The sequence below is a fragment of the Mustelus asterias genome, chromosome 14 (genome assembly GCF_964213995.1).
Source record: "Mustelus asterias chromosome 14, sMusAst1.hap1.1, whole genome shotgun sequence".
Classification (NCBI taxonomy): domain Eukaryota; kingdom Metazoa; phylum Chordata; class Chondrichthyes; order Carcharhiniformes; family Triakidae; genus Mustelus; species Mustelus asterias.
The window spans coordinates 37,083,287-37,102,505 of record NC_135814.1 but is presented as its reverse complement, the minus strand read 5'-3'; the positions used below and the strand labels follow the sequence as shown (position 1 = coordinate 37,102,505).

The following is a 19,219-nucleotide window of genomic DNA, read 5'->3' as shown; positions in this document are numbered from 1 at the left end:
ATTCTAGAATCGAACAATTATAACACAAAAGGACACTTAGCCCTTTGTGTCCATGCTGGCTCACTACAAGAACAACTCAACTAATCCCTGTATAATATAATTTACAGAATTCCCAAAATCACACATTTGAACTATTTGAAGTTACATTATTCTTTAATATTTTCTTCCACTCAGAACTATTTCTCTCAACCTTAAAGCATCAATTGAGGCAAGTGGTCTGTGACTTGGCTTCTGTCAATGCTAGCTTTAGTAACCTGCTGCAAGAAAATACCCTAAAATAACTTTTCCACTGCTGCAGAACTCATCCTCTGCTAATTCCCCCTCTAGAACGCTGGGGCCAGTTCAGAACTTTTATCCAAGGAATTATGACCATAAATAAACATGCTGTATAAGACATTCGTACATTGGATTATGCAAACTATTTTTATTTCAAACTCTATTGATTCTCAATACCCAAGGATGCAAGAGTTATTCAATATCAACGTACTATTTGTACCTCTACTCAGGTGTTCCTGCGCATTCTGCAAATCACTAAACATTTTTAAGATTAGCATGAATACTTATGCACTATTTGTAGATGAGGCTGCAGTCATGAGGCAGATATTGCAAAGGTTCACCAAGTTGCTGAAAATTTCAATAAGTGAAAAACAACTGCATTGCTTGCAGTACATTGGAACTATTGGAGGGTAGCTGATAACCATCAACTTTGATGGTAATTATCTCTGATAGTGTTAACCCAAACACTGCTTCTAACAGTTCCAAAGGCAATAATATGATTGAAACCAGTGCCAACTTTTTAACATAAATAAATAAAATTACTGTTGATTAAAATCACAATTTTACAGTTATTTAGCACCATTAATGTTGTAAATATCCAAGATGATTGCAGAAATTTGGCAAGGACCATTTTTTTTCTTTATTCCTTTACGGATGCAAGTGTCACTGGGGAGACCAATACCTGTTGCCCATCCCTAATTGCCCTTGAACTGAGTGCAGAGGGCGATTAAGAATAAGCACACATCACTGTGGCTCTGGATTCACATGTAGGTCAGACCAGATATGGACGATGAATTTCCTTCCCTAAAGGATATCAGTGAATCAGATGGGTTTTAACGACAATTTTAGTTTAGCGGTCACCGTTAGTGAGATATATCAAACTTTCCCCACTCCAATTCACCTTGCTCCTCAGTCCTCCCTCTGCTCTTCTGTGGTTTGCAAGGTCCCAGACGCCCTATTGCCTTCAATATATCATTATCAGATACCACAGCAATTTTGGAGGAATCTTTCGTAAAATCATGCACTAATGGGACATGGAGCAAGATGTCCCTCTGCAGCAAAATCTGGTCCATTATATTTAATATGAACAGGTCTGCGTGATCAAATTAATTCACATCATGTTATCTCAGTGGGGAAACTCAGTTAGCACTACAAATATAAAATAATATATTTTTTAAAACTCCCAGGATAGAGCAGCAACACTTAAAGAGGGGAAAAAATAAAGAGCACCAATCGATGTACAGGGAATACAAAAGAAACCATGTATCACATGTTTCACTCAGAAGTAGAATCTTATGTAAAATACTGGCCAATGCAGATATGATGCCTAAAATATTACAGCACCTGAATGATCAGGGTGGCACAGCGGTACAGTGCTTAGCACTGCTGCCTCACAGTGCCAGGGGCCCGGGTTCAATTCCCAGCTTGGGTCACTATCTGTGCGGAGGCACGTTCTCCCCTTGTCTGCGTGGGTTTCCACCGGGTGCTCTGGTTTCCTCCCACAGTCCAAAAGATGTGCTGGTTCGGTGCACTGGCCATGCTAAATTCTCCCTCAGTGCACCCTAACAGGCGCCGGAGTGTGGTGACTAGGGGATTTTCACAGTAACTTCATTGCAGTGTTAATGTAAGCCTACTTATGACAATAATGAGTAACTAAACTTTCAAACTTTAAACTTTGATCCCCATCTCCTTAGATACACCAATGAATTCACAATGTGACAAAGACACATCTTTCTGAATGGAATTCAGAAAAGCATTTTGTCAGTGCCGTAATAGAAATCCCAATTTTCTGGGTGTGTTGATTTCGCTGCAATTACCAAGAACAAGTTACTAGCCTAGTCTTGGAAAGAATTAAAATTCATGCAGGGCATGGTTTAAAGGAGATGTACGAGGCAGATTTTTTACACAGAGAGTAGTGGATGCCTGTAACACGTTGCCGGGGGAGGTAGTGGAAGCGGATACGGTAGTGACTTTTAAGGGGCGTCTTGACAAATACATGAATAGGATGGGAATAGGATGGGAATAGACGGTCCCCGGAAGGGTAGGGGGTTTTAGTTCAGTCGGGCAGCATGATCGGTGCAGGCTTGGAGGGCCGAAGGGCCTGTTCCTGTGCTGTAATTTTCTTTGTTCTTTGTCTTCAATGAGTCATGAAATAATATTCGTTAATGCACCATCACGAGATAAAATACCATTTCAAAATATTAATTTCTTGTGAATAAAGTATTATTTTTTTAGAAACTGTTATGATATACCTGATCAAGCAGGTAATGCTTCTATGCTTCAGTGATGACACGCTTGTTAAGTGGATAGACGGTTGGAGGTTGTCAGCCATGGTTTATTTGGCAACATTCTGGTCTCTGAATCACCAGATTCTGGATTCAAGTCCCATTTTTTTGAATCATAGAATCCCTACAGTACAGAAAGAGGCCATTCGGCCCAAAGAGTCTGCACCGACCACAATCCCACCCAGGCCCTATCCCCATATCCCTACATATTTTACCCACTAATCCCTCTAATCTACGCATCTCAGGACACTAAGGGGCAATTTTAGCATGGCCAATCAACCTGACCCGCACATCTTTGGACTGTGGGAGGAAACCGGAGCACCCGGAGGAAACCCACGCAGACACGAGGAGAATGTGCAAACTCCACACAGGCAGTGACCCAAGCCGGGAATCGAACCCAGGTCCCTGGAGCTGTGAAGCAGCAGTGCTAACCACTGTGCTACCGTGCTGCCCCTAGTGCTACCATGGAAATCAAGGCCCTCACTCGAGTGCAGCACTGAAGGAGCACTGTACTTTCAGAGGGCCATCTTTCAAATGAGATATTATAGGCTCTAGAAACAGCAATGGCAAACCCAGCCCTGTCAACCCTGCAAAGTTCTTATAACTAACATCTGGGAGCTTGTGGAGAGCAGTCTCACAGACTAGTCAAGCAACAGCCTGACGCAGTCATACTCAATGAATCGTATCTTAGAGGCAATGACCCCCCCCCCCACCCCCCCCAAAGCCATCCCTGGGTATGTCCTGGCCCACCAGCATGACAGATCCACCACAGGTGCGTGATGCTAGTGTACCTTTAAGAAATGTTTTTTTTAAATCATGTTCTCCGCAGTTGTAAGCAGGCCTTTTGGTTTCATGGTTGCCAGGCTGCCTGGTTATAAGTCCTTTTACTGCTGCTTCAATGGTTTAAATGGGGTTTTGTTTATTTTTACTCTGGGCGTCAGATACTTTCTAGGATCTTTTATGACCCTGCATTGTGAGGGGGAAGATTGATTGACAAGTTAAAGTCAGCTGGTTCCTCCCCAGAAGAATCCAAGGTTTTGAGTCAGCAGCTGCCCTGGTTGTCAAGTGTCAGGCAGTTCTTCTTTCTCACTTTCCCTGGTATTAGATATTCTGCTGGCTAGCTGGTAGGAGGTCTCCTGCCCTTCCTGGAGTGAACATTGGGTTGCTAGTTAGTACTTAGAGCCTCTCTCTCTCTCCCTGGTGTTTTGGGAAGCTGTTCTGTCTCAAACTTTTCTGTGTGTGCATCAAGAGAACTGCAGCATCCAACCAAAGGACTAAGTTCCAGCGTCATGTAAGCATTTATAATTTCTGTGTTAAACCTGTGTCAAGGGTTTTGTACAGGGAAGTTTGTTTGATGGGAACATTTCATATATTTATTAAGGATTATACAATAACTAAACGGGGAGATGATGGCCTAGTGGTATTATCGCTCGACTATTAATCCAGAAACCCAGATAATGTTCTGGGGACCCAGGTTCGAATCCCGCCACGGCAGACGGTGGAATTTGAATTCAATAAAAAATATCTGGAATTAAGGGTCTGTTGATGACCATAAAACCATTGTTGATTGTCAGAAAAACCCATCTGGTTCACTAATGTCCTTTAGGGAAGGAAATCTGCCGTCCTCAGCTGGTCTGGCCTACATGTAACTTCAGATCCACAGCAACGTGGTTGACTCTTAACTGCCTTCTGAAATAGCCTAGCAAACCACTCAGTTGTATCAATCGCTACAAAGTTTCAACAGAGTAATGAAACCAGATGGACCACCTGGCATTGACCAAGGCACCGGAAAAGACAACGGCAAAACAAATAGCCCTATCGGCCCTGCAAAGTCCTCCTTACTAACATCTGGGGGCTAGTGCCAAAATTGGGAGAGCTGTCCCATCGACTAGTCAAGCAACAGCCTGACACGGAATCATACTTTACAGATAACACCCCAGACACCACCATTACCATCCCTGGATATGTCCTGTCCCACTGGCAGGACAGACCCAGCAGAGGTGGCGGCACAGTGATATACAGTTGGGAGGGAGTTGCCCTGAGAGTCCTGAACATTGACTCCGGATCCCATGAAGTCTCATGGCTTCAGGTTAAACATGGGCAAGGAAACTCTTACTGGATACCACGTACTGTCCTCCTTCGGCTGATGAATCAGTATTCCTCCATGTTGAACAACATTTGGAGGAAGCATTGAGGGTGGCAAGGGTGTAAAATGTACTCTGGATGGAGGATTTCAATGTCCACCACCAAGAGTGGCTCAGCAACAGCACTACTGATCGAGCTGGTCGGGTCCTAAAGGATGTAACTGCAAGACTGGGTCTGCAGCAGGTGGTGAAGGAACCAATAAGAGGAAATAACATACTTGACCTCATCCTTACCAATCTGCTGGCTGCAGATGCATCTGTCCATGACAGTATCGTTAAGAGTGACCACCGCACAGTCCTTGTGGAGACTAAGTCCCGCCTTCACATTGAAAATAGCCTCCATCGTGTTGTGTGGCACTATCATCGCGCTAAATGGGACAGACTTTGAACCGATCTAGCAACTCAAGACCGGGCAGCCATGAGGCGCTGTGGGCATCAACAGCAGTGGAATTGTACTCCAGCATAATCTGCAACCTTATGGCCCGGCACATCCCCACTCAACCATTACCATCAAGCCAGGGGATCAACCCTGGTTCAATGGAGAGTGCAGGAGGGCATGCCAGGAGTAGCACCAGGCATACCTAAAAATGAACCGTCAACCTGGTGAAGCTACCAAACAGGACTACTTGCATGCCAAATGGCAAAAACAGCAAGTGATAGACAGAGCTAAACAATCCCACAACCAATGGATCAGATCTAAGCTCTGCAGTCCTTCCACATCCAGTTGAGAATGGTGGTGGACAATTAAACAACTTACTGAAGGAGGAGGCTCCACAAATATCCCCATCCTCAATGATGGAGGAGCCCAGCACATCAGTGCAAAAGATAAGGCTGAAGTATTCACAGCAATCTTCAGCCAGAAGTGCCAAGTGGGTGATCTATTTCAGCCTCCTCCAGTGGTTCCCAGCATCTCGGATGCCAGTCTCCAGCCAATTCGATTCACTCCCCATGATATCAAGAAATGTTGGAGGCACTGGATATTGCAAAGGCAATGGGTCCCGATAACATTCCGACAATAGTACTGAAGACTTGTGCTCCAGAACTTGCCACTCCCCTAGCTCTTCCAGTACAGTTACAACACTGGCATTTACCCAACAATGTGGAAAATTGCCTAGGTATATCCTGTACACAAAAAGCAGGATAAATCCAACCCAGCCAATTACCGCCCAATTAGTCTACTCTCGATCATCAGTAAAGTGATGGAAGGGGTCATCAACAGTGCTATCAAGCAGCACCTTCTCAGCAATAACCTGCTCAGTGACGCCCAGTTTGGGGTTCGCCAGGGTCACTCAGCTCTTGACCTCATTACAGCCTTGGTTCAAACATGGACAAAAAAGCTGAATTCCAGAGGTGAGGTGCGAGGCCACATTCAACCGAGTGTGGCATCAAGGAGCCCTCGCGAAACTGGAATCAATGGGTATCAGAGGACAAACACTCACTGGTTGGAGTCATACCTGGGACATAGGAAGATGGTTGTGGTTGTAGAGGATCAGTCATCTCAGCTCCAGGACATCTCTGCAGGAGTCCCTCAGGGTAGCGTCCTAGGCCCAACAATCTTCAGCTACTTCATCAATGACCTTCCCTCCATCATAAGTTCAGAAGTGGGGATGTTCGCCGATGATTGCACAATGTTCAGCACTACTCACGACTCCTCAGACACTGAAGCAGTCCATGTTCAAATGCAAAAAGATCTGGACAATATCTAGGCTTGGGCTGACAAGTAACATTCATGCCACACACATGCCAGGCAATGACCATCACCAATAAGAGACACTTTAACGACCGCCCCTTGACATTCAATGGTGTTACCATCATGGAATCCCCCACTGTCAACATCCTTAGGGTTACCATTGACCAGAAACTCAACTGGACTTACCACATAAACACAGTGGTTACAAGAGCAGGTCAGAGGCTAGGAATACTGCGGCGAGTAACTCACCTCCTGACTCCCCAGAGCCAATCCACCATCTACAAGGCACAAGTCAGGAGTGTGATGGAATACTCCCCACTTGCCTGGATGGGTGCAGCTCCAACAACACTCAAGAAGCTTGACACCATCCAGGACAAAGTAGCCCGCTTGATTGGCACAACATCTACAAACATTCAATCCCTCCACCACCGACGCTTAGTAACAGCAGTGTGTACTATCTACTGCAGCAATTCACCAAAGGTCCTTAGACAGCACCTTCCAAGCCTATGACCACTTCCATCTGGAAGGATAAGGGCAGCAGATACATGGGAACACCACCACTTGCAAGTTCCCCTCCAAGTCACTCACCATCCTGACTTGGAAATATATCACCGTTCCTTCACAGTCGCTGGGTCAAAATCCTGGAATTCCCTCCCTAACGGCATTGTGGGTCAACCCACAGAACATGGACTGCAGCGATTCAAGAAGGCAGCTCACCACCACCTTCTCAAGGGCAACTAGGGATGGGCAATAAATGCTGGCCAGCCAGCGACACCCATGTCCCATGAATGAATACAAAAATCAATATCATGTAATTGGTAAAAGTTATTGTTAAGTGCTGCAACCTGCAGATGCAGATCCAGGTACTTTGTAAATGAGCTAAGGGTTTTTACCTCCACCGCCAAATAAGGCAGTGAATTCCAGACACCCACCATCTTCTGGGTGAAGAAATATTTCCTCATGTCCCCTCAATCCTACTGCCACTCACCATAAATATGTGCCCCTCCACTAGGTGTCCTCAATTAGGTCACCTCTGAGCATCCTCTGTTCCAAAGAAAACAACCCCTAGTTTAGCGAGTCTCTCCTGATAGCTGTAATTTTCAAGCCCTGGCGACATTTTTGTAAATCTCCTCTGCACTGTCTCCAGAGCAATTATGTCCTTCCTATAATGCGATGACCAGGACTGAACACACAATTCCAACTGTGGCCTAATCAGTATTTTTACAGTTCCAGCATTACATCACTGCTTTTGTATTCAATACTTCACCCTTCATTGAACCTGGGTAGTGTCCTCGGCAGCATCTCCAGCTGCTTCACCAATTATCTTCTCTCCAACATAAGGTCAGAAGTTGAAATGTTCACTGACGATTGCGCAATGTTCAGCACCATTTGCCACTCCTCAAGATATTGAACGGTCCATATCCATATGCAGCAAGACCTGTGCAGTATTTAGACCTGGATTGAGAAGTGGTAAGTAACATTCATGCTGCACATGGCAGACAATGACCATCTCCAACAAGAGAGGATCTAACCATTGCTCATTGACATTCAATAGCATTACCATCACTGATTCCCTCATTCGCAACATCTTGGGGAGTTATCATTGACCAGACACTGAACTGAACCAGCTATCAATACTGACTACAAGAGCAGGTCAGAAGCTGTGAATTCGGTGGTGAGTAACTCACCTCTTGACCTCCTCAAAGCCTGTCCACTATACAAGGCACAAGTCAGGAGTGTGATGGAACATTCTCCACTTGCCTGAAATGAATGCAACTCCAACAACACTCAAGAAGCTCAACACTATCCTCCACAAAGATGCTTGCTTGATTGGTACCCCAATCACCATCTTCAATATTCACTTTCTCCACCACCGGTGCACAGTGGCAGTGTGTACCATCTACACGATGCATGGCAGCAACTCCTCAGAGGCTCCTTTGACAGGATCTTCCAAATACGTGACCTCTACCACCTTGAAGGACAAGGACAGCAGATGAATGGGAACACCACCTGCAAGTTCCCCTCCAAGCTATACAACATCAGACTTGGAAACATATCATTGTTCCTTCACTGTTGCTTGGTCAAAATCCTGGGGAACTCCCTTTTGAACAGTATTGAGGGTGCTCCTACACCACATGGACTGCAGCCGTTCAAGAAGGTGAGTCTGGTTTAGCTTGCATCCCCTGAACAAATAAATAAAAAATAACCAAGGTCCCCCTCTACCTGTGCACGTTAATATAAAAGATCCCATAATACAATTTCCAAAGAAAGCGGAGGTGTTATCCTCGGTCTTCTGACCAATATTTATCCCTCAGTCAACATTAAAAAAACATTATTTGGTCATTATACATTCCTGTTTTGGGAGTTTACTGAGCTTGAAGTCGCTGCTGTGTTTCCCACATTACAACAGTGACTGCAATTAAATTACTTCATTGACTGTAAAGCCCTTTGATTCCGTGTCTGTGGTATTTGCTAATTAAATGCAGATCTTCATTTTCTTTTTCACTTGCAACCAAACATTTGTCATATCATGTCTTTAACTTATGAAAATACTATACAGCCACGAGGATAGTGCTGTCCAACAGAAATTACTAATAGTTATGGCTATGTCAACATCATTTTAGTCATATGCACTAATTTTTTAAAAATTCAGATAAATGTACTTTACATACATATAATTATTTACAAAACATTTGTAACCAGTCAGCAAGGAAATGGGCACTCACAATGATCAAAAACACTTGCATATTCTGCTCTGTCTCATCATCTTACAAACAAGTGCTTAAGAAGGTTGAAATATGCACAGATTTGCCTTGGAAATGAGTATTGAGAGGACATGATCAAAATGAATCCTGAAGATGTCCTTCCACATTGTTCTCAACAGATGTTTTGACTTGTGGATTTGTCAACATGTCATGTATTATCACACATGTAGTAAAGTGTGACCTTCTAGAGTGAACAAGCAGTACCATATTTTCATACCGTGGTCCTACATTCACAGAGACTAAATCGCATTATCAGGCGACTCAACATTCAAAGTTTGATAGACGAACTAGATAAACTTATTCGGCAGATTCTTGATGAATAGAATTTTACAGCAGAATAGATCTACTAACCGTGATGCTAAGGATCATCTGTCAAAGAAAGAACAGTTGATGGTGGAAACAACACGTGAACTACCCGCTTCATCTGGCACCATTGTTTCAGAATTTCAGCGGGCTGAAGTAACTGTCAGTGAAACACTTCATCCTTACTCGCCTATCCAGGTCATTTAAGAAAAGGAGGAGTTCACAACTACATGATAACCACCTATAGATGTTCCATAGAACTTTGGCATATCCAATGAAGATAAAGAGAAAACAAAACACTCAAAGCAAAACAAAACAAGAACGACCGTCGGATCAATAATTCTGCCTGCGCATCTGAGCCGAATAGCTCAAAGATCAAATGCAGAGAAAAGCAACAATGTGTCCAAGGAAAGAAAATGTTCCTGCTGCTTCTATTCTGTTTACTTGATATAATAACAAAAAAAAAAATCTGAAACATGAAAGATTGCCTAAACAATCTAAACCAAACGCCACCAGTCATCCAGACTCGAAACGTTGGCTCTATTCTTTCTCCGCAGATGCTGTCAGACCTGCTGAGTTTCTCCAGCATTTTCTGGTTCTGTACTGTTAAAGTACAACTGCGGCAACCACCCATGAATTGATTTAATCATTTATGACTTTGAAGCCAAACTGGACAAATGATCACAGACCCCACGTGAACACACACTTCAACAATTTACAATACAGTACCATAAGAATCTTACTCTTGGTACTAAACAAAATGATCAGCTTTGCGTTCACTATATTTGGATCGAATGTCTCTTATCAGTGTCCAAACTAACTTTTAGGGTTGACCTCAGAATGTTTAGCAAATCAATACATTTGCAGGGGACTGATGACCCCTAAAGCCACCATATTGCAAACAGTGATCAGCCCCAACTTAAAAAAAACTGATCATTAGCTTTTATTAGACTTAATAAAAATGTTTAAGATTAGAAAGGGTTTTGATTGTAAATAATGGAAAATCAATTTCCCTTGACAAAAGGGTCAGTAATCAGAAAACAGGAACATAAGATAATTAGCAAAATAACTAAATGGGAGAAGGAGGAGGAGAATTCTTTAATGCAGCTAGTTATGATGATCTGGGACACAAGGCCTGAAAGAGTGGCCGAAGTAGACAGAATAGTAACTTTCAAAAGGGAACTTAATTTTGGATGGCACGGTGGCACAGTTGATAGCACCACTCCTCACAGCGCCACGGACCCAGGTTCAATTCCGGCCTTGGTGACTATGAGAGTCTGAACATTCTCCCCGTGTCTGCATGGGTTCCCTCCAGATGCTCTGGTTTCCTCCCCCACAGTTCAAAAATGTGCAGGTTAGGTGGATTGGCCATGCTAAATTGTCCCTTAGTGTCCCAAGATGTGTAGGTTGGGGGATTAGCGAGGTAAATATGCGGGGTTACGGCAATAGGGCAGGGGGGTGGCCCTGGGTAAGATGCTCTGTCAAAGAGTGGGTACAAACTCGATGGGCCATATGTCCTCCTTCTGCATTATAGGTATTCTGCGAATATATATTTAAAAAGACAAAAATGCTATAGAGAAAGAGGCAGATGGGGAAGACCAATTGGATAGCTATTTTAAAGAGCAGGCACAGACATGATGGGCCAAATGGCCTCCTATTTGGTGATAACAAAAAGAGTCACATCATGATTCTCAATTAGCCACATGGGGCTGGTGACAAATGTACTGGACAACATTGCAATACAGCAAATATTCATTTGTTTTCATTCAAATATTTCTGATTCTACATCCCATAACCCAGAATTAATAAACAACTAATGAATACCACAGGGAGGGCTGGAGGAAGAAGAGAAAGTTTAGCAAAAAAAAAATCTCAAGTGACTCCCAGTGTCATTAAATGAAGAATAGGAGCAAACACCAAACACTAACTTCATTCATCACAATTTATTAAATATGTTCCCCATGCTCTTTTGCAATTGCATTTTGCAATTAACTGTATTGAATTTTATCATAGTTCTGTTTAGTTTTCAACTCTGATGACAAGTAGCACCGTTAGTATTCCCAACTGTTCATTTCTTCTACAAACTTGACCAAATTACACTGCACTTCCAAAACTAGGTCACTGAAATTCCAAAACCAAATCAACTTAGTTGTGTATTTCATACATCTGTTTTCTCTTTCAGCCAATTTCTGTCATCCTAAAATTTTTACCGACAACCCAAACTACATTTAGATCCTGTGACACCCTTTCATATGGAACTTAATCCAGAGGCTTTCAGAATTCTATGAGCAGGGACAGGAAAATAATCAAAAAGGCTAATGGAATGCCGGCCTTTATATCTCGAGGGCTAGAATACAAAGGTGTAAAAGCTATTCCACAGCTCAATGAAGATCTGGTTAGACCACACCCGGCAAGCCGTTCTGGGTACACTACTCCATAGGAAAAATATATTGGCCTTGGAGAGAATGTAGTAGTGGTTTATTTTATTTATTTTGCTGCACTCATATCTGGTGAAGGTTTAAATTACAAGGAGAGATGACACAAATTCAGGTTATATTCTCTGGAATTTAGATTTTGACTGAAGTTTTCAAGATATTAAGAGAAACAGATAGAGATAAACTATTTTGACAGGTGGGGCAGTCTAAGATTGGGTGGCACGGTTTCGAAAAAAACAGAACCAGATCTTCAGGAGTGACATTAGGAAACACTTCCAAACACAAAGAGGTTATAACATTTCAGAGTACTTTTCTGCAAACAGTAGCTGACATTAGGTCAATTTAAAATCTGATATTAATAGATAGTGATTATCCTAATACCACAGGGAAAAGGCTGGTATATGAAGTTTAAATGATAGATCACTATAGGTATTCTACACTAGGGCACATTTAGTGCACTGAGGAACATACTGTGCACAGATTCGAGCCTTTCCGGGATCTCTGTGCGAACACACTGTGCCAAAGCACACTCCTATATTAAGTTTCCAAAATATACTACCAGCAGCAAACACTCAGCACATGGCTGCCCTGCAACTCAAGACACCCCATGAACGGAATGACACTAATCCTGTCAAAAGAAGTATTCCCCATTGGCACTTTTTGTTGTTTATTCTCCAGCTTGCAATTGCACCGCGCTATTTACGGTTCCGTCTAAGCAGAAGGCTGAAAATAAAACTAATTCGTGTGACCATACACATTACAGCATAGTGTTGTGGGCCGGGTATAAGAAATGCCGGAACCGTACGAGGCTCCTGTAAAAGATGGGCCGCTCAGAGTTAGGTCATTTTGCTGGTGGAATTTTCCACCCTTCAATTTCAGGCGATACTTTTGTCTGAAGTTTCAGCGCACTGGAAAAGAGCGGCTGCCTTAAACACACCTTTCCCTTATTGAAGTTTTGCTATGGGCTCCCGAATACAGATAATTAGGACTCTGCTACTGATTTTATTTTGCAGTAAAAGTCAGCCCTAGAAAGTTCTCGCGGACGCCAAAACAATATGTACAGACTCCCTCGAACTTCAACTCAGAGCCTCGAATCGGCAGATCCACTTCCCTGTCTTCCCCCACCCACACCCAGAAAGCGAAAGCAAACCCCATCCGCACGCAAAAGCCAAAGAATCTCACCCCCAGTTTCCAGCAGCAGTGCGAGGTGACATTGACACTTCAATTTCACACTTACTCACAAGTTGCCTCTGTACGAGGTGCCAGTGTGGAGTGGGGCTTATCATGTGACTGGCAGCACTCACATCCCCAGGCTGCTCTCTGTATGGGCACTGCACGATTAGATGAAAACCCAATGGCCAATCCTTATCAACACCCACCTCCTTTCACCCGTCAATGGTAATCACAGGAACTCAGAATTTCAAGTTTTCATTCGTCCCTCCTAGAGAATGTTGCAAAAAACGTGGCTTTACCCTTCTTTGCAATTATTTGCAAAGTTTTTTGTTTATTTCTGCTGTCGTTCATTCCCCCCAAACTAAACCGAAATATAACTTGAATCATAGAATCCCTCCTGCAGAAGGAGGCCATTCGGCCCATCAAGCCTGCACTGACCACAATTCCACCCAAGCCCTATTCCTAGAAACCCACATATTTACCCTGCTAATCCCCTAACATTAGGGTCAATTTAGCATGGCCAATCCATCTAACCCACACATCTTTGAAGTGCGGGAGGAAATTGGAGCACCCAGCGGAAACCCATGCAGACACAGGGAGAATGTGCAAACTTCACACAGACAGTGACCCGAGGCCGGAATTGAACCTGGGTTCCTGGTGCTATGAGGCAGCAGTGCTAACCGCTGCTGATTTGATTTATTATTGTCACATGTATTAGTATACAGTGAAAAGTATTGTTTCTTGCGCGTTATACAGACAAAGCATACCGTTCATAGAGAAGGAAAGGAGAGAGTACAGAATGTAGTGTAAACAATAGAATTAGAGGGTGTGCTAGGGACAGCTCGCAGGAAGTTGCCATGCTCCGCTGCCAGCTTGGAACTTACATTTCTATAGCACCCTCCTTAGGGTAAAACATCTCAAAATGCTGTTAGGAAGGCAGTCTTGGTGACAGGAAAGGTTCTGGAAATTCAGTGCAGAGTTAAATAGGACTCCCAAGCTGTGAGACTATCTGTTTTCAAAAGAATCGGTAGTGAGGGGATTTTTTTTTTAATATACTTTTCCAATTCAATCAAATCAAGTCCAATTCAGAGTCTCAACAAGTTGAGACATTTCCAATCCAAGCTGACAAGACAGGGCCTTCACACCTGTGTTGGGCCTGATCTACATGCGCCAAGCTGATTGGAGGAGGGGGAGGTTTCCTCCTCCAAGGCTTGATCTCATTTGCATCTTAGCCAAAAGGCCGAGATACCGCTTTTAAAAATTCCTTCATATGAATATGAAGCTTGAATGTAACCTGATGACTTCAACCAAGTGCAACATCCGATCTAAACGACACTTGATCTTAGCCAAAAGGCCGAGAAGCGGTAGTGAGGGGATGGAGTTTGTGACGAGGGTGAAGACCAAGACGTTTTATTTTTAAATTAAATTTTTACTCCATTCTTATAGTTATAAAGCCAATCCTTAGAGTGGACCTGGCAAATCCAAATTCATTTATTTGCTTGCTCCAAAAACCAAATTCAAACTGAATCCAATTCATGGCTCACACAAAAGAGACAAAGCTCCAAACTGACAAGATAAGGCATTGCACAGAAGGTTGAATTTTAATCTGCAGGAGCGCATGTGTTTGGGAGTGGGCTGTGTCACTGACAGCGTGTCAGGGAATCAGCTCCAGTCCACATTTCACTGCAGGTGAAGATTAGATGCAAAGAAAGAGCAACCCCGTGGGGAGAGGCAGGTTACCACATGAGATATTTTCCATTGCTCAGTTTGAGTGACATTGACATATGGGATTTCCACCTTAACTTTGGGCCCATGGGATTCCTAGGCCCCCTGGAACTCACCAGTGACAACACAGCAGAAATTATTGAGGCCACATAAGGGAAATATACCAATCTCCTAGATTTTGGGCTCATAATGACAGTGAAGTTGCTAGTGTCTGACACACTTACCTCTCCGAAACTGACAGAAACTTCACACTTGTGCAGTTGCAGAAATCCAGAAGTTGCTGTCAGTGATTCTATGCTTTGCCAGAAGCTGTTGAGACCCCCCAGACTTGGAAATCATTGAACTGAGAATTTTTGTGATTAAACTCTTAGTCTGCGTAAAAACCTCAGTGTTGAAAGCCTTGAAAAAGTTATTGTTGAATGAGGCTTTTAACTGAGTTTTTAATGGTATATTGAGTTCATTAATGTCATCTTTGATCATGTTATGTGGTATTACGAACATGTTAAATGGAGTAGATTCAGAATAAATCTAGCAAATCAAAACTGGGCATCCATGAGGCACTGTGGTCTCTCAGTAACAGCAGAATTGTATTCAACTGCAAAGGTGCAAAGGGGAAAGGTCGCTGTCTAAGACCTTCTAGCCATAGTGCACCAAGGGGCTGGGAATTGTATAGAACCACCTCAGGCTGTATGAACCACATTGAATGGATACAGTGAATATTACATGTATCACAATTGTATTGAAGCACTTCAAGATGCAACATGATCTATATAGACAACCTAAATACCATTGCACTTTTTATAATGACCATTTTGAAATGTCTGCAATGTTCTTTTGATTGTGCTGGAGTATCTCAGAGGGTAATATGATCTATGTGGTAAACCGGAATATTATTGCTCTTTCTGCTATGGTCATTTTGAAATATTTGTAATGTTCTCTCAGATATTTTACTGGGAACGTTTAAGACTTATCTCGATAGCCACATGAATGGAGTGGGAATGGAGGGATACAAAAGAATGGTCTAGTTTGGACCAGGGAGCGGCGCGGGCTTGGAGGGCCGAAGGGCCTGTTCCTCTGCTGTATATAGTTCTTTGTTCTTTGTTCTTTGTATTTTAAGTATATTTTTGCAAAAATCAAAACAGAAATTTAACCCCAATCTGTAATTTCATGGCCTGACATAAACCTCATTCGATAATTACCATTAGGGCAGGGGACTAACCCTGGTTCCTTGCGGGATCATAGAAATCATAGAAATCATAGAAACCCTACAGTACAGAAAGAGGCCATTCGGCCCATCGAGTCTGCACCGACCACAATCCCACCCAGGCTCTACCCCTATATCCCTACATATTTTACCCACTAATCCCTCTAATCTATGCATCCCAGGACACTAAGGGGCAATTTTAACGTGGCCAATCAACCTAACCCGCACATCTTTGGACTGAAGATGTAAGAGAATGTAAGAGAATGGGATGTAAGAGAACATGCCAGGACTAGGACCATGACCAGGAACACTTAGAAATGAAGTGCCAAGCAAGTCAAGCTACAACACAGGACTACATGCAAACTAAACAGTGGATGCAGCAGGCTATGAACAAAATAAAATGGTCTTACAACTGATCAGATCACAACTCTACATTCCTGCCACATCCAGTTGGGAATGGCAATTAAGCAACTACCCGGAGGGAATGCTCCACAAATAGCCCATCTCAATGATGGGGAATCCCAGCACTTCAGTGCAAAGGAGAAGGCTGAAACATCTGCAACCATCTTCAGTCAGAAATATCCCTGAACAAAGAGCTTTTTGTTTTGCACCATAACCTTTGATGTGACACCTTATCAAATGCTTTATGGAAATCCAAGTACAGCACAGCTATATTTATCTAGATTGCTTATTATTTCCTCAAAGAACCCTTAATAAATTAGTCAAATGCAATTTCCCTTTCACAAAAACCAAGTTGACTCTGCTTAATTGCATTAGGATTTTCTAAGCGGCCCTCAAATGCTGCCTTAATGTCAAGGGCAGCTATTCTCACCTCACATCTGGAATTTGACTCTTTTGTCCATATTTGGACCAACACTGCAATGAGGTTTGTTGAATGGCCATGGCGAAATCAAACTGAGTATCAGTGAGCAGGTTATTGCTGAGTAAGTGCTGCTTTATCGGCAAAGCTTTCCATCACTTTGCTGATGATTTTGAGTAGATTGGTTGGATCAGCTATGACCTGTTTTCTGTGGTTGGAATTTTGTCAGGGCCCATAGCCAGTGCCTTCAGCAATTTCAAGAAAGCACATGAAGGGAATCGACCTGTATTCATTGGAGTTTAGAAGAATTAAAGGTGATGTTATTGAACATATGAGACCTGAGGGAACTTGACAGGGTGGATGCTGAAAGAATCTTTCCCCATATTGGGGAAACTGGAATTGGAGGACACAAATTAAAAATAAGGGATCTTCCATTTAAGATGGAGATGAGGGGGATTTTTTTCTCACAGTGTCTTTAGTCTGTGGAATTCTCTTTCCCAAGGAGCAGTGAAGGCATGGTCATTGAATATATTTAAGGTTGAGTTAGATAGATTCTTGGTTGATAAGGGAGTCAAATGTTATAGACAATAGACAGGAAAGTAGGGTTGGGGCCACAATCAGATCAGCCATGACCTTATCAAATGGTGGAGCAGATTTGAGGAGCCAAATAGCTTCCTCCTGCTCCGAATTTGTATATTCATATATTCGTCTGTATCTGGATGGTAAATTGGTATGAGGATGATGTGCTCAATAGGCCGGAGATGACAGAGGGGTTAGGATAATATGTACATCAGGATGTAGGGCAATGTGTGATTTTTCCTCTCATTTCCTGCTCTGCTTAGGTCATTGATATGGTTCCTGCATTGGATTTCGGGGTGTGACAATAAATCACTGCTGCTGATTCCCTGGGCAAGATCTAAACTCACCTTCTTTGTGCCAGCAGCAGGTTTTTTCCTCTTGTCAATAGGAAACAACATCTTCCTCCAGATTCTTACAGCTCCAGCAGCATATACAAGAAGATATCACTGAAACTGAGCTCAGCCATTACCAGCCGTGACTCCTTTGTACATGTTTTGTTTCTCCATGAGCATCTCTAATTGTCCATTGATATTTAAATCCCTGAAATTCTCCATTTTGACAGGAAGAATAAAAAAGAAGCATGTTATCTAAATGATGAGAGATTGCTGAGTTCTGAAATGCAGAGGGATCTGGGTGCCCTAGTGGATGAATCGCAAAAGGTTAGTATGTAGGTACAGCAAGTAATTAAGAAAGTGAATAGAATGTTATTGTTTATCATGAGGGAATTGAATACTAGAGAGGTGATGCTTCAGTTATACAGGGCATTGGCGAGACCACATCTGGAGTACTGTACAAAACATTGATCTTCTGATTTAAGGAAGGATGTAAACGTGTTGGAAGCAGTTCAGAGAATATTTACTCGACTAATACCTGGAATGAGTGGGTTGTCTTATGAGGAAAAGTTGGACAATCTAGGATTCTATTTGCTGGCACCATGGTTAGCATTGCTGCCTCACAGTGCCAGGGATCTGGGTTTGATTCCTGGCTTGGATCACTGTCTGTGTGGAGTCTGCACATTCTCCCTATGTCTGTGTGGGTTTCCTCCGGGTGCTCCAATTTCCTCTCACAGTCCAAAGATGTGCTGTTTAGGTGGATTGCCATGCTAAGTTGCCCCTTAGTGTCAGGGGGACTAGCTAGGATAAATGCATGGGGTTATGGGGATAGGGCCTGGGTGGGATTGTTGGCAGTGCAGAATCGATGGGCTGAATGGCTTCCTCCTGCACTGTAAGATTGTGTGATTCTATACTGAAGAGACTTGACAGGGTAGATGTGGACAGGATGTTTCCTCTGTGGGAGAATCTAAGGGTTACTGTTTAAAAATAAGAGGTCATCCTTTTAAAACAGAGGTAAGGGGATTTTCTTTCTCTCAGAGGATTTTGAGTGTTTGTAACTCCCTTCCTCAAAAGCTGGTGGAGCAGAGTTTTTGAATATTTTTAAGGCAGCGGTGAATAGATTCCTGATAAGCAAGGGTGAAATGGTTATCAGGGATAAGTGGGAATGTAGAGTTGAGATTGGGAATGCAGAATTGAGGTGACAATCAGATGAGCTATAATCTTATCGAAAGGCAGAACAGGTTCAAGGGGCCAGGTTGCCTACTCCTGCTCTTATTTTGTATGTTCACATGTCCAACTCCTTCAACTTGTAAGTACTGCAGATCAGATCATGTCATGCAGGCTGTCATTATCCCTGCTGATGTTAATTGCATGGGAAACTCAGAAATAAGGTGATAATGAGGTGGCTAATTTTTTTAATTCTTTCACAGGATGTGAGCATCGCTGGCTAGATCAGAATTTGTTGCCCATCTCTAATTGCCCTTGAGA

At 42.9% G+C, this 19,219-nt stretch overlaps 1 protein-coding gene across 4 annotated transcripts in view; it reads right to left on the bottom strand.

The window, feature by feature from the left end:
- The window catches only part of LOC144503586 (metalloreductase STEAP3-like), a 35,841-nt gene extending 22,617 nt beyond the window's left edge, over positions 1-13,224 (bottom strand). Inside the window, exon 1 of one of the 4 annotated variants that reach the window (XM_078228173.1) lies at positions 13,136-13,224. Coding sequence is in view for 2 of the 4 variants with exons in the window: in XM_078228169.1 (XP_078084295.1) it covers positions 13,140-13,184 (45 nt within the window). In the remaining 2 variants the exon portion in view is untranslated. Of the gene's footprint in view, positions 1-9,511; positions 9,724-13,080 lie in introns of those variants that run through there. The other 3 variants (XM_078228172.1, XM_078228169.1, XM_078228171.1) reach the window with 3 other exon arrangements.
- Positions 13,225-19,219: the final 5,995 nt, after the last annotated feature.